The 27135-nt window shown below is 42.4% G+C and overlaps 2 protein-coding genes across 6 annotated transcripts in view; one reads left to right on the top strand and one right to left on the bottom strand.

Annotated features, from left to right (window-relative positions):
* Positions 1–21124, top strand: part of LOC106490224 (beta-galactosidase-1-like protein 2) — a 30660-nt gene extending 9536 nt beyond the window's left edge. For 2 of the 3 annotated variants that reach the window (XM_067310178.1, XM_067310177.1), the window contains 14 exons: positions 186–278; positions 3379–3460; positions 6690–6754; positions 10617–10701; positions 11738–11875; positions 12539–12619; positions 13158–13264; positions 13677–13823; positions 14249–14320; positions 15291–15369; positions 16588–16675; positions 18807–18921; positions 19837–19953; positions 20408–21124. In XM_067310178.1, the coding sequence (XP_067166279.1) occupies positions 186–278; positions 3379–3460; positions 6690–6754; positions 10617–10701; positions 11738–11875; positions 12539–12619; positions 13158–13264; positions 13677–13823; positions 14249–14320; positions 15291–15369; positions 16588–16675; positions 18807–18921; positions 19837–19953; positions 20408–20494 (1356 nt within the window). In that variant the 3' untranslated portion in view covers positions 20495–21124. The remainder of the gene's footprint in view (positions 1–185; positions 279–3378; positions 3461–6689; positions 6755–10616; positions 10702–11737; positions 11876–12538; positions 12620–13157; positions 13265–13676; positions 13824–14248; positions 14321–15290; positions 15370–16587; positions 16676–18806; positions 18922–19836; positions 19954–20407) is intronic. The other variant, XM_067310179.1, reaches the window with a different exon arrangement.
* Positions 21125–21671: 547 nt separating this feature from the next.
* B3GAT1 (beta-1,3-glucuronyltransferase 1) overlaps positions 21672–27135 on the bottom strand; it is a 41278-nt gene continuing 35814 nt past the window's right edge. For all 3 annotated transcript variants that reach the window (XM_067310095.1, XM_067310096.1, XM_067310094.1), the window contains 2 exons: positions 25300–25417; positions 21672–24047 (listed from right to left, as the gene is read on the bottom strand). In XM_067310095.1, the coding sequence (XP_067166196.1) occupies positions 25331–25417 (87 nt within the window). In that variant the 3' untranslated portion in view covers positions 21672–24047; positions 25300–25330. The remainder of the gene's footprint in view (positions 24048–25299; positions 25418–27135) is intronic.

The raw sequence follows: 27135 nt of genomic DNA, 5'->3' as shown, positions 1-27135 counted from the left end.
CAGGTGAGCTGCACAGATGAGTGTTGAGTTAGTAACAGCAGCAGGTCAAAGCAACAACTAATCTACTAGCTTTACTTTAGGAACCAGCGTGAGTTATAGTTGTCCATGTCGCTCCTCCAGCTCTACCTATTCCGTTGTGCATAGAAATCATGGTGACCAGCTTCTCCCTTTTGTACCCCCAACAGTACAAGAAAGGAGGTCCCATCATTGCACTGCAAGTGGAGAATGAATATGGTTCCTACGCCAAAGACCCAAACTACATGACCTACGTTAAAATGGTAATGTTGGCACATTCACTTGTTTCTGTGGTGAATCTCTTTCATAAGCCACCTTCCTCGTAGTACTTTCTCACTCCTGAATAACTTTGAGCATGACTTCAGAAAACTTTGGAACTGTCAGTGCATAATCTGGCTGGATTTCACTTGGTATTTCTTCTTCACTTGGTATTTCTTCACTTGATATTTTTATGGGAGTGGAAGAGACCCCCATATGCCCCTCTCGTTACTGACAAGTCTGTGTTCTGATGTCTTCCAGAGAAGAGGGTAATAAGGAAGTGGGGGAGCACCTGTAATACATAGCTGGCCTTGAAGAACCTGTCTCCTGCTGGTCCTGTTTTGCTTCTCACAGACAGCATTAGAGAAAGCATTTCTCTTTGCATCAATATATCCATTGCCTTTCCTGGGAGGAAGGTTTATGTGAACAAGGCACCAGCATGCTCCTAAACCTGTGTAATCTGGAGCTCAGCATCAGGAAGGCAAATTTGCCTAATGCCTCCCATATCCTTGTTCAGTGGAGACTAAACTGTGCCCTGGCTCTTGCCTCTGAGCTGAGTGATAAAGAGCTGGCCAGTGCTCATGGAAGCCAGGTTATCCTGATGAATCTAATATGAGTCTGACTGACTTGTTCATTCATTCCCAGTACAACAGTAAGATCTGCAGTATGTCTCATAAGGTTATTTTTTTTCATTGAGGACTCAAAAAAGTTGCTGAACATGAGAGAGGTTACTCATCCAGTGGTGTGTGCGTGTGCACTCACTTCTGTGTGGGATGGAGGGAAAATATACTGGGGGGAAGGCAGAGTTCTGTCTTCAAATATTTCTGTTGACTTCCCTCAAACTCTTTTGGGTAACAAAGATGACCTTCACAACCCCATTCCTCCCTCAGTTTCAAACAGATGATATCATCTGCTATTCTCCACTATAACTGTATGATAACGTTCATTAGCTCAAGTTTGTTGCATAAACTTTATACTCCCTGCTCTTCTGCTACAACATGATCAGATCCTCCTGAAACCCTTTGGGTACCCCAGCTTCACGCTGAGCACCAACTGAAAAGCTAACTGGGTTAACTCTAGCTCAGGTCATCTTATTGCTCACAAGTTATACAGAGGCTCTTCCACCAAAGAAATCATGACAGGAGTCCTGATCTGCTTAGAGAGGTGCTTGCTCCTGCTCCTCCATCTTGTGGAGCCATTTAATACTGATTAGAGGGTTAAATTGAAATGTACATATGAGCAGATTAAATGGTTAATTGGTGATCTGAACAAATAATGTCAAAATTTTCTCTTACCTCTACATGGTTTCCCTCCCTATGTCCCATATCAAGTGACAAGCATGTAAGTAAATGGCTTTTAAAGAATAGGGCATGGAGATGAGTGAGCTAAAAGTACTCTGCTGTGCCTGAACGGTTCACCAACTCAGTGCTTGTTTTTCCCTATCTCAGTGATGAAAGAGCTTACAATGTTTCATGGACTTGTCAGAACAGATAAGGTTCCCTTGCCAGGTCTGTGGGTGTATTTCTGCAGTGCTGTTTCCTCATATTCTAGTATTGTGTGCAGCTTACATCTGAGGAATATATTGTAGTGGTTAAAGAAGAAAACATGGGAAAGCAGGACTTGCAGGGCTTCCTTTTAGATGTGGGTTGGAGTGGGATCTAACGTTAGCACAGGTGGACTGGGAGCTTGAACTCCTAGATTGTGTTCGGGTTTGGACTCTGAACTCTGAATGTGGCAAGTTGATTACTACATCTGCATGTAGCATACATTATGATGTTGCAATCTTCCTGGAATTAATGTACCCATTAAAAAAAAAAAAAGGAAAGCCTTGTCCTTATCTCACCCTCTCAGTGCAGTATCTTCCCTTTCCAAGATCTCTGCGCCATGAAAGGGAGTATTCACACCTCCCTCCATGCACAGTACATGAGCTGGGATTAGCTGAGCACACACCTGTGTCTGCCTCAGACACAGTTTCTATCGCTGTGTCTGCCTCAGACACAGTGTTGCACCTTGAAATCCTGTAATGCATTTCAGTGTCTCATTTCTTCATTTTACACCCATATTTAAATTTAAAAAAAAGGGGGGGAGGGGAAGAAACTTAGTATTAATGCAGTCCTCAAAGAATTATCTTAATAAAGCTTGTTAGAAATTCCAGTTCCCTAAGTAGCTGAATTTTGTCAGATATTAGCATCCGTTAAGGTATAAATTCAGTGATGACAGCTTGATAACTAACCAGGTTGTCTTAACTTTGAATTGGGTTTGTCTTTAAATTCTCTTTTGTAATGCAATATGCAAAGGCTTATTTAAATAGATAGCAGATGTTAACTAGCTAGTGTACCTGACATCACTAACTCCTGTGTGACCAGGTGTGTCTTTATCACTGTTTTACAGCTAATAATTTAGAATTAAGACTTTGAAGGCTTGTTTTCAAAGCTCCTTGAAGCTGACGGAGTGACTTCCAACGTGGTACAGTGAAAAGAGAGGTTAATTTGGGACTAGGAGTTCCTAAACTCTGTTCAAACATTAGTCACCATTCTGTAAAAACACAAGTGTAAGAGAACACTCCTAACAGGAAGAATCCTGCATGTGTGTGCATGTGTTTTAGAAAAGCTTAGAGTGCCAAAGAACCAGTAAATTCATTCGGACTTGACTATTCAAGAACACGGTTACCTGAGCTGTCCTGTGATGGATCCATTCATTGGCAAAACAGCTGTTCTCCTCTCAGCTTCCATTGTTAGACAAAAGGGAAGGGTGAGCTGCTTTTCTTCCACCCAAAGCCCTCTTTCAAATGAAAGCAGTGAAGCTTTCCCAAGAGGAAGATAAAATCCTGATGTTTGATGTGTCATTGAGAAACTGATCCTGCTTTCTAAAACTAAATCTAAAAGTAAGATTTTCCAGATGTCTTTAAGCTGGAAAAAGTGGACAGGGAAGCTTCAGGAGGAATGGGTGATGTCACAGGAATAGTATCTCTTTCCAAGCTACTACCAGTCTCAAGCTCCTGTCCTGTTACCCCCAGGGAAGGTGATTATATACTTTAAACCTTTAATATCCTGACAAACACTAAACTCAGGCCTTAACGCAATGTCTTTCCCATTTTTAATTTAGGCTCTGTTAAGCAGAGGGATTGTGGAACTGTTAATGACCTCAGACAACAAGAATGGGCTATCATTTGGCTTTGTGGAGGGAGGTATGTGCTTGTAGGAGAGCAAGGTAAGACGGTTTTCTTTGTCTAGGGCAGCAGATGAAATGTAGTCTTTGAATGAGAGCAGTACACTCCATGAGCCGAGCTGCACCCGTTGTTAACTATATTCTGTTTGTGGTAGAGGAGCTTCAGCCATGCAGGAGGGACCCCCTTAGCTGGATGGTATACCCGTGGAACAAAACCAGGCCCTTCCCAGAAAGGTTTGGAGCGTTCCTTTCAACATAAGCTGTAGCAGAGTGACAGCAGGATTGCTCCATGGGGAAGCACACTAGTACTCTTGGAGCTGTGCAGGAGAAAGAGCTGCTTTCAAAGATTTTAAATGTGTGCAGATTAAATGTCTTGCTGCCTTCCGTCTCATACTGGGCATCTGTAACTCCCACTGAGGTTAGTGAAAAGATGACAGCACCTAGCATTTTTTGATGTTTCCCCATCAGATTAAAAGGCTGAAAATACTATTTCTTATTGTTTCATTTGAATATATATTAAATAAGTATCTCAGCAACTAATAATAGTAATAACTTATTCTTAAGATACTTGTTTTTCAGTTAAAAAGAAAAGATAAAAGTCCATCAACACCTAGATTCTGAAAGCTAACATTCCGGAAGTTTAGCAGTAATTTGCAGGCCAGCCCTGGGCTATCAGTGAGCTTGCTCTGGAGTGTACGGCTTTTGGGTAGGCAAAGATGGTATCAAACGTGCATAATGCAGAAGGATTTCCTTTTTTCTCTTTCCTTTTTCAGAATTGTAATTCTGTTAAGTGTCTGAAATGCTGCTTAACACCTATCCTACTTTTCACTAGGAAGAAATGGAGGTGCAGCTGCTTTGGTTTCACTCCTCCCTAAATCTGACTGTTTTGGGCATAGTGTGATATTGATTTTCATATTTCCAGATCCAGGTCAGCTGAGGTTTACTTTTCTACTTGGCCTGTGATCTCTCTGGTGTTTCTGCCAATTTCCTGCCTGAGTAGCAGCTGCTTCCCTGAATGAAGTGTTTGCAGAGCGCAGTCCTTGAGTGCTCCTGTCATCAGTCAGTTGTAAATACTGTTAATTTTCTAATGTCAGGCATGAAGATGATTAGAAGGAAAGCTTTTTCCTCCTTTTCTTCCTCCTCTTATTTTTGAATGAAAATATGAGAAGGACAAATTCAGTAGGTCTGAATCCATGGTCCTTCACCACAAGTATGGTGGTCCTCTTCAATTTTATTTTTTTGGAGTGCAGCAGTTTCCAGCCTTGACCACATAGGGTCACTCTCTCACTGCCAGTGAGCTTATGTTCAGAAGGGCTGGTGTGGAAATCCCTATCTAGCCCTCACCATCTTCTGTGGGAATGTTTACTGCCTCAGAGCTCCTTCTTGTTTGGAGTTATCTTTTCCAGTGTGTTGCATGCTGAGAGCTCTTTGATACTGATTTGCCTCTTAGATGTCATAACAGTCTGTTCATTAGAGTCAACATGTCAAGTAATCAGATGCGTGGAATAACTAGGGCTCGAAGTAATATAGCAGCAAGGTGGTTATGAAAACAAAACAGGAAAGAATAGAATCCACTGTAGAAATGGGTAGAAAAATAGAGAAGACTCCAGACAGGAGCTGAAACATAATGCAGTGATTCTGTGATTTTGTTTGTTCTTCTTACTAGTGGTGGCCCAATTTCTTTCCAAGAAGCATTTCTGGATTCCTATTAGTGCCAGTTTGGTGTTCTGCAGAGAAAACCATCCTATGTAGAAGGACTCGAGACAACGATATTGTTGCCTAGCCCTTATTTAGTGGTTGCAGCATTGTTTCAGGGGATGGGGAAGAAAGGTTTTGTTGTTGTTGGTCCCGTCCATGCTTGTAGGTATAGCTGGGATGTCCCGTGCTGTAGGAAAAAAATCTCAGTCGGTCTCAGTGTACCTGTGCAGCTCCTGCAGTCCTCCTCTGTTCCTAGTCAGTGACAAGAATCCCAAGCCAGATGGCTCTAATCTGACCTATTACAGCAACTCCTAGAGCTGATGGGTGACAAAATCCAAACTCTGGGTTCATTCCAGGCCATGGCTAAAGCACCATGGTGGAAAACTGCGTGTAAGTGAAAACTAGCTAATGTGGAAAGGATGAATAAGGCTTTGGGGCCTGGTTCTCCACACATCCACTCCATTTTCAATGATGTTCTATTGATATGCATCAAGAGCAGATTTGGGCATGTTTGCCTTCAGGACCGCCAACTAATGTATTACATAGATGCAAAATTCACATTTTGTTTTGTTTTCCTACTTTGTTTGCCTGTGCCAAATTCTTCATTTTAGCACACTAGTTAGAGCAGCCTATTAAAACAAAGGTATAAATAGTGACAAGTCAGCTTTTGCTCCTGTAAATATTCTGTTTGAAGATCTCTGTCTGACAGAACAGGGGCTGGGGTTGATACCAGCTCTCTTGTAATAAGTCAATTTTTAATATAGAATCACATTATTGCTCCTGAAATTTCAGAGGTTCTTGGAAGAAATGCCATCAGTGTGACAGAGGGCTAGGAAAGTATGAAAATGGCTCTAACATGTACCAGGGGTGGGGACACCGATGCATCAGTGTCTGCAGACAGGTCTTGTAAGGCATCAGCTTCTGCAGACAGGTCTTCCCACACTAGTGCTTGAAGACCATGCGGCAACTTTTGCTATACATCCAGTACGCACAAACTAGTTGCTGATTCCCCCATGCTGCCCAGGGCAGAAGCACAGATACGTCTTCCAATTACAGTCTCTATCTGGTTCACTTGTATTGTGGTTTCTCTCACCCACCCCCACAGATATTACAAGCTGTAAGATATTGCCTGGATAGAGATTCCTGCCAGCTAAAGCCTGGGAGATCAGTGTGACATCCAGATATGACTTTCTAATAATAAGTTTGCCTTTATGTGGTGCCTTTTATCTGAGGATCTCCAAGTGCTTTACAGCCTCTAATTAAGGCTTGTGACACTCCATGAGGTGCTCTGATGCTCTCTTTCTAGTATCTCTGAACATTAGAGCTAAAAAGATGGCCTGTAAGTATTCCACTGTGTGCTGTGGTCCAGTTAGATTCTGCATTCTAAATGAAGACTTTGATGGGAAATTTCCAAGGAGGATTTTTAGTGATTCGGAAGATGTTGCAGCTCCCCCTGAGCTCAGGCTGGCTGATGCCTAAGGAGATGCTCTCCCAGGTGAGAGCATTTTGTATGTGTCTAAATTAATAAAAGCTTCTTCTTTTCTCAATAGCACTGGCTACTGTTAACTTTCAGAAACTGGAGCCTGGGATACTGAAATATCTGGACACAGTACAGGTAGGGTGCAGAAAAGCTTGTCTTTGTTCATGTGGATTTTCCAGGACAGCATTAGGAATGAAGCACTGATAGTCTGGTGGGAGGGTTTTGACAGATACTCCAGGCTTCCTTCTCATTAGGTGAAGTCCTTCTGGAATCAGTGAAAACATTCATGCTGATTTCTCTGGAAATCGAAAGAGGTTTTAAGGATGCCGTTCTCTAGCACCTACTAAAAGGTTTTCCATTCAGCTGTGGCCTGTGTTTAGCAGCTAGAGAGACCTATCTTTGAGACCTGGGCGATAACATATGAACCACCAGAGCAGAAGAGTTAGATTTCTTCATGTGAGGCCTCAGGGTCTCAGTTTGCAACCCCACATCTGGGTATTTGGGAACTGCAGTTCTTGCTCAGCTTCTCATTTCATACTGCCCAAATGACAGTTTCTAGGATTATCTTCATAACCATCATAAATCTGGAAACTAAAGATAATCCTAGAAACTGTCATTTGGGCAGTATGAAAGGTTTGTGCATTCAGCTTTATCTCAACAGAAAATTGATGCTCCTCAGGTCAGAAGTTGATGTTCTTTGAGAAAAAAAATGCAGTTGCTGCTACCCTTTGGGTGGAGGCAGCCAAACCTGAATTACTAAGGCTTTATAAGCACTGGGTTTGCAAAAGGCCTCTCTGGTCCTACATAATGAATTAGAAGGTATTGGAGGGGCATTAGTTCAGCTATCACTTTAAAATATGGCACAGTGGCACCGACTGCAGTAAAAGAACAGGACACTGGCATCCTAGTGGTAGATTTTCTTTGTCCCAAAGTCACAAGCTACATGAAACTAAATTATTCTCCTTTACTTGGTTGAATTTGCTGGTATGCTTGTGTACATCCTCTTTAGTGCCTTACAGATTTCAGTGTCTTGTAATTCTTTTTTGAATATTCAGTGATTGATTAAACAATTAAAATGAACATGTTTTGGCAGGAGAAGGCAAGACTCTCCAGAAGGCTTTCCGGCAAACATATCTTTTATAGTGATAGTCCAGTGTCTCTTTTGTACCAGTGGGGAAGACGCTCCAAAACACAGACCTTGTGGAGCTATATGGATCTCTGAGTAGATATCCTGTTTCAAGGCCCTGATCTAACTTGACTAGCCAGGGTTTCTGCTATTCTATTATGTGTGCACTTATTGATCTCCGAGAAAAAGCCATAACTGTCAAATAGGGAACAGGATGTTCAGCTGTTTTGCTTTTTGGGTTATCATTCCCACTTTCAATGCTTTCAAGTGTTGATACCCAGTAGCATCCTACATTGCAATTGTCAGTTTTCTGTCCAGAACTTCAGTAGTCTTCTTCTCAAGCTCTTTCACCCTGATGCTGTGGATGCCCTCAAGAGGATGTTTGAAGACTCTAGTCTTCAAATGCTGGGTGATGATCTACTGCAGCTCTTGCAGGGAGGCTGGTACATAGTGATGGGTGTTTCAGTCATCTCCAATACCTCAAATTCAGTGTAGATATGTCAAGTTGTACTAATGGCATTCCATGTGGAAGAGACTGTTGGTTCCACTAGACGTTTGGTCCTATTTCTCCTAGGATCTTAGGATCATATTTTGAACTGGGCTCCCTAATCTAGACACTGAAATGGAACTCCTTCACAGAGGTGCCTTTGAACAGCAGCGTGCAAAAACAGATAAAAGGAATCTAGATTATAGAAATGCATGCACAAATCCCAGGGGATAGGTGAGCCTTGTATGAATAACCAATGTTTGCTCTCTACTCTGTTTCTGTAGTTCTGCCAGCCCACCTTCCCTGATATATCAGTCCAACTGTATGGCTTGGCAACACATCCCAATTCTCGCTTGCTCTTTCGCTCTTTTCTTTCTGTTTCATTGCTGGGACCAAGCAGCTTTGACAATGCATCTTAATCCTGGCCCTCAACCTAGGCCTGAGGCTGTCTTTGGCAAGTGTTACCACACAGTATGGATGAACCAAGATCAAGCTGTATTAGAAATGACCCCAAATCAAATTTGAGCCTGGCCCTCCAGGAGACAGCAACTGCTGCATTAATTCATTGCGTACTTACCTTTATCTGTTTTTATTAAGTATCCAGAGGAGATGGAGGTGATGTCCTGTGAGACTGTGTTAAACTGGCGATGAGTAGCCTCTGCATTTATCCCTTCATCAGGAATGATCTCAGTGCTGATTTAGGGTCTGATCCTGGAACTGATCAGAGCAATATCCTCTGACTTCACATATGCTTCTATAGTAAATTCACAGAATGCAGTCCCAGGGCACTTCCTGCCTTCTGAGCAGTCCAGCCTACCTGGTATTTAACAGTGCTAACTGCAGAAACCATTCAAATTCAGCATATCGCTCGAGCATCTTTAACTCCCTGTGCTGTTGGAGAAGTGAATCAGCATGAAAGGGGTAGGGAATTGGCTAATGAACTCTTGATGCAAAAAGTAGCTTGGTTGTGTGATGTGAGTAGTGAGGGAAGAACAAGTTTTGCTTTTCAGTGATGGGTTTTCTCTCTTTGCATCCACTGTCCTCTTCCTCCCCTATTGCTCTGCTTGCTCCAAATGTCAGCCCACAAAGATGTGAACAACTGATGTGTGCCCCTTGCTGTGATCAGTTCTCTTCCCACCTTTTCCCTTGGCTTTTGTCTAGAACATGAAGGGAAAAGCTGCTGTTGTTGCACTTACAGTTTAATCCTGCCACTTTAACTTGGCTTTATTTATGTACAGGCAAGAGTTTCTGCTGCATGTGCTTTCGCCTTCTTTAGGTCTTACAAAATTCCCCAAACTCTGCAAAGGAAGAGCAGGTAGCACCTTCTCCACAAACTGAATACACAAACACAACACGGCCCAATACAAGCAGTTCCTTCTTTGCCACACTTAATAATTACAAGATAGGAAGCCTGTCATTCATAGTCTTAAGGATTATGAATCTATGTTACCTTTCCCTTGTTATGGTCTCTTATTTCAGAGGGCAATAATACTCCTTCTTTGACTGGTTTACTGAGGACTGATTGATTAAACATTTTGTGAAGAGCTGGTCTGAATCTGGAGCAATTAGACTGTTACAGGCACCTGCAGTTGTTTTCTCCTAATGAAACATGAGTTTCTTTAACGCTGCTTACCTTGGCCATTTCATGTAGCATAGGATAAAGCCCCTATCAAATAAAGGGCAAAACTACCTCGACTAGAAATAAATACCATGAGCAGGGAGTGCCAGGCAGGCTGAGTGCATCCTGTTCTGTCCGGCGTGATGGGACCGGGTGGAATTCTACAGGAGGTAAGGGAGCTGGCAAGCAGTGACGAATGGGAAGCGATTGCTCTGTGTGCAGAGCCTTTTTAATGAAGACCTAATTCGTGCAGAGGCTAATGCTTTTCTGCCAACACCATATGCAGCATTAAAAAGGCATTAAGCCGCTAAGGTCTGCTGTTCCTACCTTGGCAAGCGTTGGCTGCAATGCACCTGCAAACTGTCAGCTGGCAGTGGCATAGCTGATAAGTAGACATTTATAAATGTGTATTTCTAGCAGAAGCTAAACAGTGACAACTGGTTTGTCTTTTTGCTACAGCTCTATCAAGCAACTGTATCCAGAATTGTTTGGTATCATCTGATTGTGTGCTGTAGCTTTTGCTTTGTGCCTAGTAGAGTACTTTTCTGCTTTGCCTGCCTGTTCTGGGCATTGCTGGCCCACAGAAACTTGCTCCTCACTTGTGCAGAGCTCTGTAGCTGTTTTTTTTCTTCTGCCAACTTGAGAAGAAACCACTCTTGTAAACCACGTCCCCAAACTGCATTTGAACAATGCTTCTCTAGAAAATAGGAATGAGCGCTGGACTGTGCTGTCTGGATTTTAATTTTTTGCTTTTGTTTTGATACAGAGAGATCAGCCAAAGATGGTAATGGAGTACTGGACTGGATGGTTTGATAACTGGGGAGGCCCTCACTATGTCTTTGATGCAGATGGTGAGCACCAAATTGTGTGTTGTACGTGGAGGGGGTTTACTGCTGCACAAACAGCTACCAATAAAAATAACAGGCAATTTTTTCCAAATTTTCTGTACAGCTGTAACCTTTGCTTTGTGTGAGTCTTCGTAAATGAATAATCACTCAGTGAATGGATAACACTGCTGTGCCTTGGATTTTCTTTAGTAATGTTGGTATACAGCAGCATTTTCTTTATTTATATTTTTCAAAACTTTCTTTCTGTTCCTCTAAGAGGGACTCTAGGAGCTTGTGCAGATAACCAAACTTCTTAAGATAGTAGTGTCAAGGCATCCCAGGGCCTCAGGCTACTCCATGTTGATATTAAACATGCAACCCAGTTCCTTAAGTCACCTCTTCAACCTCCTGGGCTAATCTAAATTCTGCAAAGTCTTTATTGACATTTTGCAAAAATGTCATGAATTTTTGTGAAACCTCCATCATGATGACATTACTTGTCTAGTAAATAATCATTCCTCATTAAGAGAGGATTAATTTACCTTTTGTGAGAATATGGCAAACTTAAGCCTCTTGCAACTATGACACTTCTGAAAGTACAAGTTTCTTTCCAGTTTAGAAACTCATTAGCAAGGAAGACTGGTACTAAAAAAAAAATCTCTGGGGCATCTGAAGTACAGTGAAAACAGAGCTATATAAGACTATCTTAATGACTGTCTCATGCTCCCACAATTGTCTTTGTAGTTGGGTCATCACTGTGTTGAGTTTAGGAGTCTGATCAAGTAGTCCTTACAATTCTTTCGCTTAAGCCAAACTCCTGCTCAAATCCATGAGAGTTTTACTCTTTTTCAGAGTATGAGAGGTATATTTGAATGCATAAATCTTTCACAATATGTCAGTAGACATGCTGCCCCTACTGAGACAAAAGAAATCACTGTAATTACGCAGGCATGAATTTGACTTACAGGGAACAAGATGTTTCTGTTTGCTTTAAATTATTGAAAGAGTGTTAGCCTAATTTCTTGGTCTATGGCCTTCCTGGACTGTCCTTCCTTTACAGAAATGGTGAATACTGTAGCAAGCATCCTCAAATTAGGAGCATCCATCAATCTCTATATGTTTCATGGAGGCACCAACTTTGGCTTCATGAGCGGTGCTTTGGAGGCTGATGAATACAAGTCAGACGTCACCAGTTACGGTGAGTTTTTTCTCTGCCTTGCCTATGCACCTGTGGTGACAGCACAGCTTACACTGCCCTTTGGCTAGCTACAATTGACAGAAGCATTGAGAAATGATCAGTACAACACTTTGTGGAGGGACAAGTTGGAGCATAGATCAGACACAATGCCTGTATAAAAGGGGGCTTACATTAGCGTTTCCTATTTCTAGTCCCATTCCAGGATGTGAAGGATCCCCTCATTCTGAACTGGGAATAGAAGTTGCAGATGATGGCTTTGCTTCATGTTATCTCCATGCTGGCTCTTCTAAGGAAAGATGGTGATCCAAGCTACTATTTTGTTTTTGAAGTTTATCAAGTCAAATTGTACCTTAAAGCTCTTTTCATCCCAATAGCCCTTTGCTAGAATTGTTAATTGTTGAATTTATCCTGTGTGAAGTTATGGACACATGCAGATTAGGTCCCTCGGAGGATGTTGCTCTACAATGAGTGGGTCCTCTCGAAATTAAGTAACTCCATGCTGGTCTAGCCACATTCACACAGATGGAAGGGTGTAGGTTTCCATAAGACAGACAGCACCAAGAAAATTGTGTCTTCGGCTCTTATTTCTTAAGATGACAGTATGTGTGAATGCTGTTCCAGAGATGCTGTATGTCTTTTAAGACATATGTGCTTCTTTTTCAGATTACGATGCTGTGCTGACAGAGGCTGGAGACTACACATCCAAATTTTTCAAGCTCCGACAGCTCTTCAGCATGATCATTGGTAATTATAAATCCAAGAGCCAAAATACTGTTTTAGCCTACAGTGCTAAATCAGAGACTTTTTAAAACTGGCCCTTCTGCTGGGGCCCTGTGGCTCTGTTCAGTTGACTGGCTGGGAGCATTTCCAAAAGATGGGAGGGAGGGCCAGAGATACCAAATATCTTGTCTGCTATCAGCAGGCAGGTAGCATTTAGCAGCTCTGTCTGTACCATGAAGTGTACGTCAGCAAACTGGAAATAAGCGCAAATCTGAAGGAAACACCATTAGCAATAGTTATATCTTATTTGTTGTAGCAATAAGCTGTATCTTATTGTTATCTGTTCCAGGGTGAGAGAGTGGCTGTGGTTGCTATGGTTCTCACCCAAGCCTCACACTTAATTTGAGGTCTTTTTTCAGCAAGTATGGGGCTCTGTAATTCAATGGGAAGACTGGTCAAAGGAGGTCTGGAGGAGCCTTAAACCTGTGTGGTTTTTTTGCATCTGAAATAATTCCTGAATCTCTCTTTTTTTTTTCTTTTCTTTTCTTTTTTTGCAACATAGGGCAGCCTCTGCCTCTCCCTCCCATGATTGAAAGTAAGGCATCATACGGTGCCATCCTGTTGCATCAATATATCTCTCTCTGGGATGTGTTACCATCTCTTTTACAGGTAGTACTATCAATTTCCATATATTTCAGCACTAAGAGACACTGCCTCTTAGGTGGAAAAGGCAATTAGTGCACTGGCATGTTATCTCATTAGTATAAGGGTGGGGAATGTTTTGTCAAGGATATGCAAAGGAGAAAAACCTTTTTTCTCCCCTGTTTTACTCCTACTACTTCAGTTTGCTGCAAATACCATTTCTGCAAGTCCTTGGCACCCTTTCCCGGTATGTTTGTCTTCACTGCTGTAGCTTTCATAGAATCATAGAATAATTCAGATTGGAATGGACCTCTGGAGGCCTACAGGGTAAATGTAATCTGTGGGAGAGTGGAACCACCTATCTAAAATGCATTGCCCCTATGTGACCTGTCAACACTGAGAGGCTGCTTCTGCAGTTAAACTTGTTTCTTCTTTGCAGCCCATTAAATCAGAGTTTCCAATTAACATGGAAAACCTGCATCTAAACGATAGCAGTGGGCAGTCCTATGGATATGTGCTCTACGAGACTGTCATATTTGGTGGTGGACATCTGCATTCTAGGGACCATATTCGTGACCGAGCACAGGTGAGGCGCACAGGGCAACTATGACCGACTTCACGCAAATGTCAGTGCTTTGGTCTTGGCAACCAGGCAGGAAATGGGCTAGCCATGAATTAAAATGGAATGTTTTCTTACATCAGAACTGAGATTCTCTCTTTCATTTTACAGCTAAGCCCCAACCCTTATCATTTGTAAATTTTGGCTTGAGGTTCAAGTCTACTAAACTTAAAGCGTCTTTAAATGTCACATTACTGAATGGTCTGAGAAATGTGGTTTGTGAATTTCTCCCCCACCTAGATTGAGTCAGTGAAAGTGTTATGTGGACCCTGAGTTCTAGTCCCAAGCAGATGTAGTCTCCTCCCCAAAGAGAGTTCCAGTAACCTGTGTAGCATAGGATTATAGTCTAACTGATGAGAAATAGCTCTCCTTTCTTGTGCTTTGTTCTGCAGGTGTTTGTTAACACCATGTATGTTGGTGAGCTGGATTACAACACAGTGGAGCTCTCCCTTCCTGAAGGACAGGTAACTAATTGGAGAGCACTCACAGCAGTAATATGTGGATAACAGAACCTAGAGCTCTAAAGAGGCATAGCCGTCAAGAGGGTACCTACCACCTGATCCATTTAACTAGCTGGTGTAGTACCAAGGCACCAAGAACAGTTGTTATACCTTAACTAGACATTATTTCACTATTGAAATACAGTGTGATTTCAAATGCTAAGTTACTCTTTGTGATTCAAAAATGGCTTTTGAATAATACTGTCCATGGAGTGTATTCAGGTCAGTGTAGTCCCTGCTGCATAAAATTTGCCAGACTTCCTGCCACACCCACAAACTGCAGACATAGGTTATAGGGACCCTCTTTATGCAGGTTAAAAACAGGTAGGCTTTATCCTCCTTGGCACAAAGCAGATTTAAGGGGGTTTGTTTAATTGTTTTTTGTTTGTGTGTTTGTTTTTTTACAACTTTGGGGTCACAAATGAAATGAGGGTGAACGTCTCCCTCTAGCCTTGTTCATACCAACCAGCTCTCCAGCAGAAGTTGGCAATAAAATAGTACATTGAATGGATGCAGGTTGGCAGAGCTATGCGTGGCTCCTAGGACTAGGGTGAGTGGGTAGATATGCTAGATGATGTTCCTGTGACTCATGGCAGAGCTGTATGATATAACCCTGTGCTATGTCAAACACCGTTTCTGGCTCTGTGTGTGAAAAATCAAAATGGTACTTTAAAATTCAGCAGCAGAAAAAATTAAGAATTTTATGAAAAGGTTGAGAGATTCTCAGTGATGTAGTTACTTGCAGTCGAAATATCTGGGGACACTGCTCTGTCGCATAATCCAGAACTTCACAGTAAGCAAATTGCAACTGCTAAAGGCACTGATGCCACCTCCCCACATAAACACCTCTACTGACCTCTGTTTACCCAGCATTGTGGTTGATATAACATATGCTGTGCAGTGCTCCAGCTGATGCTCTTCCATTTTTTTACAGGGATTCAGGCAGTTAAGACTTTTGGTAGAAAACCGCGGTCGCGTCAATTATGGCCTGGCTTTGAATGAACAGCGGAAAGGTAAGTTAAGTTCTTTTTTTCTTGGAGCCTCAAACTGTCCTAGATAGTTCTCTGAGTTTAAGCCCTGTAGAAATCTCTTTCATGTGTGCTCTGCACAGAATCAAACTCAAGACTCAATGCACCTGTCTTTGTGCTGGACAAGACTACCATCAGGGAGTAGGTAGGAGACTGAGGGAACTTTTAAAAAACAGTTATTCACCCCCTCTTTGGAATGATCATAAATGAAAAGGAGTGGCTGCTTCATGGCTTGCATTAAAGCTTCTCATTTTAGAGGGGAATGACTAAACCCAAGGCCACCATGAATCTCATTCTCCTCCTAGTTTTGCCAGATGATGTTAGGTATCCTTTCTCTTGCTCTGTGAGCATGTTACTTCTCTGGGAGAGTAGGAAGACTATTTCTGATCTGTGTTTTGTTCTGGGGTTTGATATTGGAGGAGCGCAACATTTTCAAACTCACACAGTACCAGGAGGAATGAGTTGTATCTTGTTGAACAGAATGTAGTAAAATGCTCACGTCCATCACACATGATTGTGGAGCTGGAAGAGGCTGAAACCCCGAGATCCTATTTCAGTGAGAACTGTATGCAGAAAGTATAGAGAGTAGTCTAATGGAGTTAGGCACGTGACTGGACTAATTTCATTTTACTGCAGAGGAGGTGTATAAAGCCTCTGTGTTTCTTAGGCAGTCTCAACTGCAGTCCTGTAATTAGGGGGCTGGATTAGGCTTTGCCTGCTGCACAGAGAAAAATATTATCTATCTAACAAGAGAGTACTAAAGCTAAATTACTTCGTAAGGTGCCTTAAGATCCTTGTATGAAAAGCACTGGATCAGCACTGGACATTAGTGCTTCCCCATGTTGTATTTCGCTGTGCTTATTAGAGAAGTAACTGATCTACTGCTTTAAAAACATCCATATATGGGCAGCTAACTAAAAAAACAACAATAACAACAAAAACCCATCTGCTGTGTGTGCCAGCAATGTTTTCTGCTTGGAGGGTGTTTAACAGCTTAGTGAGTTAAAGCAGAGGAGAGAGTGGAGAGGCCAAAGTATAGTAATGTTCCCCACTCAATCTGGATGAGCAATGGGACCATATGGACTCTAATTCCATTGCAGAATGTGGCTGCTTTCCATCTCCTGCTGTTCCTCGCGTTCAAATAGGAAAATCTATCAGCTTTAGCTGCTTTTCAACTCTTCATTACCCCCATTGCTCTTGCAGGCTTAATTGGTGACATCTTCTTGAATAAAACCCCCTTGAGGAACTTCAAGATTTACAGTCTGGAGATGAAACCTGGATTCATGAAAAGGTTTGTGGGATTTCTTTAAAATTTCTCCCTCATTTGAAACTAACAATTTAGCAAAGGTACAAAATCTAATAGGGAACAGTTCAATGTATCAGAAAGGCAACACTAGGTAAAAGCCAGCAGGCAAACCTTTGCACTGGTAAGTCCCTTTCTGGTACCTTTGCCCAAAGTAGTACAGAAAATCGCACCACTTTCTCTATACCATTATTTAGGGGCAAAATATATTCCCACTGTGGAGGACTTAAAGGCTCCCTCAGATCCTGTATAGCAGGGTTAGATCTGGCAGGTGAAAGTGTGGCTTAGCTGAAGCACTGTGTGCCAACATACCGACAGGCTGGAGAAGTTTGGATCTTTCTTGAAATTAGCAGTCTGGCTGATTTATTTGATAATTCAAACTCACGAGGGAAGGATTAATTCTAGGAAGCTACTAATAGTACATTAACAAGTCCAGATGGCTTTCTCTCTTCCATGCTTTTTAAGTTATTTTGCTTTAATTCAAGAAAGACTGAAGAAGAAATCTAGCAGGGGTAAGTCAAGGAGCCTCTGTTAGTGGATATAAAAAGCCTTACCAAGTGTTTAAGGCAACAGATGCCCTGTGGACTCTGGCCACGATCCAAAGGAGCTATTTTCAGTTATATTGTTAATACCAGAAAGTAACACATGTGCACCCCCCAAGATATCACAGCTCCTGCATTTCATGTAGGAAGGAGAGAGAGGACATGGTAAACTAAAATTGTCTTTAAAAAGAAAAAAAGTCTACAGTTTGAAATTTCTAAGGACGATATTAGCAGGTGTTGGGGGGCTGCCTGAAAGATTCTTATTGATGGGGTAACCTGCATAACCTCTGACTGTAAAGTTGTTTTAGAAGAATATTTCCAGTGAGGGGCATGAAAGCAAGTGAACTGCCATGCCCAAATAAAATCAAGTTTAGTCAACATTACAATCCATTACTGGCAACTGACCAGTAGCAATGAAACTTAATCCAGACACAGTCACTGCGTAGGAGGAGGAACCCCAAGTACTGCAAAAGGAGTTGCCCTAGGCTTTAGCTGAACAATTCAGTAACAGTCAAGCTGCTCTAGATCAGTAACTTCCCTGATTCCAAGAGATGCAATTCAGAAGGATAGGAGGGAACATGTTCTGACACAAGTTCAAGGCTTCTGTGGGACTTCTACATTCCTCATTTTCTCTCCTGTTTGTTCCCTGCTAACACTGCAACTAAAGCTTCATCACAATTTATGGGGACTGTAGGTCTGTGGAGAGAGTGTGAGAAAAACACCTGACACTCTCTCTAATGAAAGACTGGAAATGATTCCAGCCAAGTATTCAGATCCTCCTGACTAGATCATTCTTTGACCAACATCAACTTCTATTCTGTAGAGTAATGTGAGTGCTGTTTTGTGCATTTCCAAAACACATTGCCATCACGCCTAAATGCAAAGAGTAGTTCAACTTCCAGAGACACCCATGAAGAATGTCAGTTTTTCTGAACTGCAGGAAGCCTAACTTTATAGTCTATGCATGAGCAATCCTCTGGTTTGTGGTTATGACAGAAGACATTTAGCTTGCTGTGTATTGTCAGGGCAGGAAGGTCTGTTTGAGTCCTACCAGTTCTGCAGAATTTCCTTCAGACTGTGCAGGCCATATGCATTTAAAGCTTGCACCATGGCATTAGCATTTGAAGCAGGAAGGACGCTTCAGTAGCCAGCATTAAGCAGAGGTTTTTACTTTGCTATAAAGTATTAGAGATGGTGATAGCCCCATACATCTTTTTCTTGTAAGAGAGACTTGCAGTTCACTGATGCAGCAAGTGTAGGATAATGAAGACTGAGACACGTACCACCAGAACAGCTACCTTAAGCGGAGGCGAGAGATCAGCTAGGTGCTTGCCTTGAATGTTTACAGGAGCTAAATAGCCTCGTCCCTTTGCAGCAGGATAAATATTATCGGCCACTGCTACCAGTAGGAAGCAACTGCTTGACATTTCAGGCATGAAAGCAAACAAGAAACCCTGTAACAAAGTCCATCCACCACTGTAAGCATGAATCTGAAATGATCCCGAGACGAGTGTCCTGTCTCTCAGTGCCGCCTGGCGCTTCCCTGCTGTTAGCTGTGCTTGGTCATTCCCTTACAGCCTGCAACACGTTGCTGGATGGAGTGCAGTCCCAGACTACTTTGTTGGTCCAGCTTTTTTTCGCGGAAGGCTGTGGATAGAGCATCAGCCGCAGGACACTTTCTTGAAGCTACAGGCAAGTCCTTTTTCTTTTTTTCTTTTTTTTTCTCCTAAGCAAGGTTTTCAGAAGTCTGGTTACAGAGAACCTTGAGCAATAGGTCTGAATGAGTCAAGGCCACTGCCTTGTGGTTTTCCTCTGGTCTTTGAGAAAGCAAGTTATTTTGAGGTTGTAGAGATCTTCTGAAGCTGGCAGGTAATTCTGTTCAGTCTATAGTGGTCTTGATGAGAAAATATGTGCAACACTGACCCTGCAGAGCTGCTAACAAACAAAAGGTCTCATTTATAAACACAGAAGTGCTATTTCTTTTCTAGTTTGCAGAGGAGTAATGGGCACAAAACAAAAAGGTGGCACTCGTTTTATCCCTACTTCCTCATGTGATATGGGAAGAGTAACTTCTTTGTTGAGATGGGATGATAGTTGGCCTTCACATCTTCCTTCTGTGGAAGATTGCTGCTCAAGATGATGTATTAAGTATTATTAAACTTCCTCCTCTGACTTCACTCCCTTAGAGCCACCCCGCTAAGGTTCATACTAGTCAATATTGTACTGTTCACTCTTCCATTTATGTTTTGTTGTAAATGATGCTAGTCAACAATCCAGTACTCCTGTCACCTGGGGAATAGGTGGGGGAAGATATTCTATGCTTGGGAAGAAATAAAGTTATGCCTGTTCAAAAGATGACAGAAGTTTGCTATAAGACCATGAATCCTGCTGCAGCAATACAGTTAGAAGATTGCACTAGTATTGCCATTTTGCAAATGTGAAGGTTTAAAATCTTTCTCAGCTTGCCTGAAGAGCAGTTGAGCTCACTTGGGTCTGCAGCAGGTGGCCTGAAAGAATGCAAGTGTGAAAGTAGATTTAATTTCCTGTGGGGATCCTAACGAGGCAATACAGCTGCATCAGTAATTCTGTGTACTGTCCTGATTTTAGGGCTGGGAAAAAGGAGTTGTGTTTGTCAACAGTCAGAACTTAGGCCGCTACTGGAAAATTGGACCTCAGGAAACGCTCTACCTTCCTGCCCCCTGGTTATGGAAAGGGAGCAATGAGGTGAGAGGCTTTGGTGGTTTTTTTCCTTGTTTGTTTGCATGTCTCAAAAAAATAGAAGTGTACAGCACATATTAACTATTCATCTTCAGCTGAAAACCAACTCAATAGCAAAGGAAGGAGAGCGTTAACTCCTAAGATCTGTGAAAATCAGGGAAAGTGTTGTTCTGAGGCTGGGAAGATGGCTCTAACAACCGCTAAGGCTTGACAAGGATGACAGCTAAACTTCAAAGCACAGCACCAAGTTCAAAACCAAGACAAACTTGATTTGATGCTAATTCATTTTCTGCATCATGTGGTACTACTGTAGCATCACAGTAACTGTTCAGACTCCTACTGACTGATCTCTTTAAATGATGCTTCCTTCCCCTGCTACCATCATATGTCCTTTCCCCCTAAAAATTAAAGTAGCTCAGCCTGTGTATGAAGGAAATTTGCATATCTTTCTCTTCCACAGATTATCATTTTTGAAGAGCGAACTGCAGGCCGGATAATACAGTCTGTCGACATACCTTATTTAGGAAGGACCCAGTATGTGGACTGATGAGAGCTTCTTTTCCATGTTTGGTTCATCTTGGATATTCATGGTTGCATGTCTGGGGACACAATGGCCCAGGCACTTGGGCATGTTAATTTCCACTAGACCCAGGTAAAGGATTTGCTCTTTGGCAATAAGTTCAGAAAAGAGAGAACAGGCCCCCAGGGAAGCAGAGCGCATTGTTTCGTTGTTGGATGTGGAAGCTCATCTCCCTGCACTACAGAGGGCCCAGAGCCTGGATGGCTGCGCATGATGTTATGGAGAGCCCAGTGAATGTGGGGGAGTAAAAGGGTGCTGGAGGCAGGAGACAGAGAGAGAGAACTGAAGCCATCTGAACTGAAGTCTGAGCACAGCTTTGCAGTGACTTTAAAAATGTGTTACTACTGGCCTCCTCCTTTTTATAATCAGATAGGCAGAAAACAGTTGATGAACATGTGAGTAGCCAGGTGTGGAAAACCATGTTGTTGTGCTTCCAGGCAGAATTAAACAGCTTGCTCTGCAAAGAGGCCATTATTTGTTCACTTGTTGGAAGTCAGGTTGGATGTCAAATGAGTTAACTTCAAGCTTTTTTCCACTAAGTTTTAATATGGAGGTTGTCTCTCTCTCAGAAAGAAAAAAAAAGTTCTAAAAAGTCAACTGTGTTTTGTCCTCTATCAGAATTACTATTCTGCTCCAGGTCAGGCTGGAGGGAGAACTTCCAAAGAGGAGGTGAAAAGGACCAGTTAGTCTTCCAGGTACTCCTCCACCCTGTTCTCATTTTAAAGAACCTAAAGATGAAATTCCCCTTTGTACATGACCAGGGATCAGATTTTGGCTGTGGAAGAAGTAAAGGGGTTGCATACAGAGTTGCAAATGGGAGAGAACTTTCATACTTTCCAGTTAAACCTGCTATGAAATTTTGGGGGGAAGGGGGAGGGGGATTTTTTTTTAAAAAAAAACTTTGTGCCTTGAAACAGAATCAAATGATTTAGGAAAATATGACATTTTGCTTAACTCACCAGCTCCGCAGTCACTGAGGAGCTGCCATCTCTTTAGGGAGAGGAAGCTGTGAATCTGTTCAGAATCACTGACAAGTCGCTCAGCCCCTCTAGCTTTCTGTTCCAGTAACCAGAGGATTCAGGCTGTGAGAGAAACACCAAACACATGCACTGGCTCTGATAATGGAGTTGCAAGGGATTCTGGCTCTTAAAAACCATACTTAATTTTATTTAACAAATTTAAATACAGTTTATTTAAAATTGAGAACAGACAGTGCAGCTGTAATACACTCCATCCTGGCCAGAGCTGGTCTTACTAAACCTATGTATCTCTGCTCCGAAGGACCATGGTAGCCTCCATGCAAGCTGGAAGGGCTCAGGCTTGTGTGACCAATTTTCTGAGGAGAGTGGAGCGTATATGCAGGGTTGTGTTTTGGACTTGATCCTCTGCATTTTTCTGAAAGTTATTTCCTTCCAAGGAGGGAAGGTTGCAACCCAGCAGGGACTAGAACTAACATTAGTGGAACTAAACATGCAGCTAGAAGAGGACATCAGTTGGAAACTATTTGAGTAGCATGAAAACTTTGTATTCCTTTAAAAATGTCTCTTTCCACTCTAGGGTACGCAGACTGATCTGAACTTGGGATGCTAGTACAATAATAGAGTAAGTCTGCTTGAATGCAGAGAGCTACTGCTTTAATACAAGATAACAATACCTGTTCCCATCGTGCAGCTGGCGACAAGTAGCATCAAATGCTTTCTATCCAAGTAGCATTTCAGCCATTGCCTCTAACAAATCATTTTTGTAAAGGCTAGATAGCAAGGCTTCCATGACTGGGATCTAAAGAATGCAACTTTTCCCCAATGATTTTGATACACAGTGGGAGAAAATAACTTACAAAAAATCTTTTTTTTTTAAATATTAGGAAATACACAATGTCATTAGTCTAAGAGGAGACTTCTGCACTGTGAAGCTAACAATCAGTTCTATAGTATTTTAATAATTGTATATGTTAAGGGGTAAAAATAACTGAGTCTCTTTCCAGAATTACATTTTCCCTTAACTCAAAGGTAAAATTGTGCTTCAGACCTTTTTGAAAGAATTGGGACAGTGTAGGTTGATCAAATGTTTGAAAACAGCTATGAAGGGGGAGGGAAGATTTTTTTAAAGGGATTGGAGGTGGGGAGAAGGGGTAAATTATACCTTAATTTCTTCCTCAGCAAGTTTTTCAATCTCAAATACTGAGTCAACCAAGGTAGTAGCACCCAGGTTCCTCTTCTGCATTGCTCAGTCATGTGTCTCACTGAGGAGCAAAATACAGTTTCTTCAGAGAAGACCCCTTCATCAGTGCTCTCTCAGATCCTTGAGGTTACAAAACAGGGAAGAGGCAACTAATGTTCTACTTAGATAGTTTTTCAACCTACCTCAAGCCAGGTGCTGAAGAAACAGAGCACTAAGCACAGGATCCCCTTTACAAGGGTGCTGCTCTATCCATCAGAAGTTAATTCTTGAACTGCTCCAGCATGGCTTTTCACGCCACTAGCTCTGTGGTAGTATGGCAGGGCCCTGAAAAAGGGGCTAGGGCTGAAGGACACATTCCAGTTCAATGTTAAATGCACTAAAATTAGCTTTTATCATTTAACCCCTAGTTATAGCAGTTAACTTTATTTTTTTTAAGCATGGAAATTTGGCTTTATGTAGGAGCACCCTTCAGAGAACCCCACACCTAATGCTCACATGAACCAAATTAGGGCTAGAAAGAACCAAGATCTGAGTCTGGATGAAATATTACGGTGTATGGCCACAACAATCTCATTGAAACCCACCTCCAGTTATTTTAGCATGTGTGACTAGAGAACCATGTTCTGTAAATGTAACTCAATCCAGGAACAAAGAGGTATGTCAGAATGCCCTCCAAGCCATGAAACTGCTAAAGGGAAAGGAGAGGGGGGACAAAGAGGACAGAAATACTTATAGGTTTGTTCTAACCTGCCTTGCTTTTTACCCTCCCCCAAAACCTTCCTGTCTTGTGCAACGTAATAAACACTGATTAAAGTAGGTTTAAAATTAAGGGCTAAGGTGCCATCTCAGAAGGCAGCTGTCCCCTCCACGAACAGAGAGCTGCTTAGGCTGTTGCACACATAGCCACAAGGTACGTGTGTCTCAGGAAAAACAAGTCATCAGGGGCTAACACACTCCTGTGGGCATTCTCACCCTTGCTTTCAGGTCCTGTGAAACCAGCCCCCTCAGTCTAGACTACCATTCCAGCTGGGCCTCCTCTTCAGTGCATCATGCCCTGCATGCACTTCTCCCAAACCAAGCATCTCGGGAGGCTGCTGGTCTTGTACTGAAGTTGACATCAGTCCTGTATTTTCTGTGCTTTTTCTCCAACTCCAGAGCGTCTGGTTCTGCTCAGAGTCCAGGAGGAAGGGCAGGGGATTCCGGGTAGTTTATGTATGCAGTGTTGCTTGTTTTCAGTACGATAAAACTCTTGGAAGTCAGGAGAGGTCCTGGCTACTGCATGTCTGGCTGGCTGGATGCTGTGGAGAGGAGCCTTGCAGGCTGTGCATGAAGAAATCTTCTGCAACAGAGACACAACAAGCATGCATATGACCCTTCTGCCTCTCTGCAGCTAGCTGCCACCCCTTGGAACTATCCCAAAACCCATCTAAGAATGTGGTTCTGTGACTACGGCTGCTAGGCAACTGGGTGTTGGTGAAAAGCAGTTGTGACAGCACTGAAGAGTGATGGCCTCTCTGCAAAGCCGCTATATATAGCGCAGATAATATGCAGTGCAGGCTTTTCTCTGCTGTCCTGCCAACAGGCCGCAAATGCAGGCCACTGCAGTACCCAAGGCTCCATCCAGTTAGCCTGAGGGAATGTGCTATAGGGAGCTCATTACTGTTAAAAATACACCACTGCTAAGCAAATCTACCCTTTCCCATATCCTTTGCTGCTCTTACGTCTCTGTACTTGAGGGGAAAAGAGAACAAGCAGCAGCCTTCCCTCCCTTCCAGGCCTGATTCTACACTCTAGTTAAACGAGGTGTGCATATATTTTTTCTCCGTAATAACGAGGAGCGCAACATAGTTTAGATGCAACTACAAGAGAACAGCTTATCCTTCACTGTGGCAAACCAACTGCAGAGTGCACTGTAGAGATACAGAAGATGCACAAACATGCTCAGGTAATTAAAGGTGAGAAACCAGAGAATGAACAAATGAGCAGAAAGTCAGCCATCAGTGTGCATCTTCTTTCCTCCTTTCCATTAAGAAGATACTACATGCTCACCTTACATAAACAAGTACACGATGCCTCGTGTGGGGTTTAATCCAACCCATCCCTTATCTGTCATTAGTTTTGTGTGCCTTTGATGTTGAAACTCTCCCCTCAGTGAAAGCTTCTGCATGACTTAAAAATGCTTTAACTGATACTGCCTTAACTTTCCTCAGGCTTTTTCCTCAGGTAAGTGAATCCACATCCGTCACCTTTGTGCTTTAGCTGTATTAGAACAATTAATAAGACAACTTTGTTTAGACTATATTTTTTAAATAACGTAAGTTTTGCTTAAACCCTCACTTGCTTTTGCGGGTTTCTCCCCGCTGCCCCTAACCTCTCACCAGATATTTCCCCTTTAGTATCTTATTTTGAAGATAAGAAAAAAAGAGCCTCATTAATGGTCTCAAGAGGTTTTACAGTAAAGGAGGGGCTGATATGTGAAAAATGGCAATTGAAAAGCGCATTTAAAAAAACTCTTATCTTTTTCCTATCACTGGCTAGTATTTTCCTTTTTTTATTCCTTCTCATGGCAGTTCAAAAGCCTGAGCTCATACCTGATGTTGGTCTCCATTCAGCCATGCACAGTCAGATTTCCACATTGGGATCTGTGAATCCTTTCTTCCCCTCATTCACCAGCACAGGCTTTTCTGTCCTCGTATGCCAGACTAAAATCTAAAGAAACCAAGAGAAGTCATTAGCTGCATCTCTTCACTGCACTAACAAATATTCTTGCCCATTAAATCAATAGTGCAATTTAACCATCTACCCTGGAGCCTAATGGTGCATTCACAGCTGAAAGGAGGTTTGCATAAAACTTCATTTAGCCAGGCCTAGTGGAATCCAAAATGCTCAGTGCACAGAAATTACCCATTTTACAGTGTACTGTCTTGGGACATTAACCTGCTCCTTCCATGTAGTTATCAACCATCTTCCTCGAAAGGCTCATCAACCTTTTCACTAATGTAAGGCTGTTCCCTCATCACTGAAGAATCAAATGCAGGTTTCCCTATAGACTAAGTTCTTTACTCTGGTTCTTGGTTATCATGTTACTACGTCCTTGTCCAGTGTGGAATTATTTGCTAGACTTAGAGTGGAAAAGCAATTTCTTGCCACTTTAGGTGACATTGTGACTCATGCGCATTAGAGGGAAGAGGCAGTTCTACCGAGTCCCAGCTGTTCTGACCACCATCTTTGCCATGAGCTGTGTGAAATATTAAAACCAGTTCTTCAGTGTGTCTGAAAATCCATTATTAGATGGAAGACATTATTCTGCTCTCTAACCTTGCTATTATTTCTTTTACTTTTTATAATTCTTTCAAGACCCTAGAAAGGAGTTAAGAGTAACACTGGTCTGAGCAGTGCTCACTCCCACTCCGGTTCTCTCTTGCATTCTCTGCTTCTCAGAGCTACAAGACGCACAAGCTCGTTACAGGATACTCCATTCCTCCCACTGGCTGTGGGCTCCATGGGGCCTTTGCACGACCCAGCAAGCATTCGTTCACTACACCACTCCCAAAGCCCTACATACTCTCCCTTTGCAATGCTGGCCCCATGCTGCCATCCACTATTCTGTTCCTGGTGCAGTATGTTGCATCACTATAAAACCCTTCTCCAGTTTAATTAAAACAGAAATGAAGCACATTAGGACCATTACTTCTACTGTCAGTCTTAGCAGCAAAGTTTAATACAGATAACATCTGTGAAAGAGAACTGGAAGAAAAATAAAGAAGAGGTCTAACATTTTTGCGGGGGGGAAGTGCTATAGGTAAATAGTTTCTACTAGCTGTGCTATACTGCTGGCACAGACAGTTCTGGAAGCTGTTTAAATACTCTCCCCTCACTAGACTCAATTATACTTAGGCTTTGCTCCTAGAACCTGCATTGCTGGGAGCAGTTTTATCCCTTCAGAGCTACAGTTTCCTGCTTCCCTTCACCTGTTCGCACTGATATTTCCTACCTTGCGGGGGTTTCCCTCTTGTTGCTATGACAATACTCTGCACATTTAATCCAAGTATCTGCAAAACACTTCATCCCCAGTCCCTGCTTTTCTGAAAAATGAGGGCAGGCTCATTTCTAAAGGACGAACAAAGCACTTCTCAAACCCTTGTGGTTAAACAGTAGCACCCCTACCTTCCCAAGAAGCTGTGTGACCAAATTCATCTTTGATGTCAGCAGTCACCTCCTGTGCAGAGCTCAATTCAGCCTGCTAATGCTACAGCAGTAAAGACCAACTGCTGTTTGGAGTGGGTCCAAAAAACCATTTCATTGCTCCCCCACAACCACTCCAGAGCCCTCTCATCGACGTTAGTCTTTATTAGAGTCCTGCTCACCCACTGCAGCAACACTGCTGCAATTACTGTTTTACTTTCCTATGAAAAGTCAAAACCAAA

Source organism: Apteryx mantelli, chromosome 23 (assembly GCF_036417845.1).
Source record: "Apteryx mantelli isolate bAptMan1 chromosome 23, bAptMan1.hap1, whole genome shotgun sequence".
Lineage (NCBI taxonomy): Eukaryota > Metazoa > Chordata > Aves > Apterygiformes > Apterygidae > Apteryx > Apteryx mantelli.
Note: the sequence above shows the minus strand (reverse complement) of the source record. Positions and strands in the feature narration are given on the sequence as shown.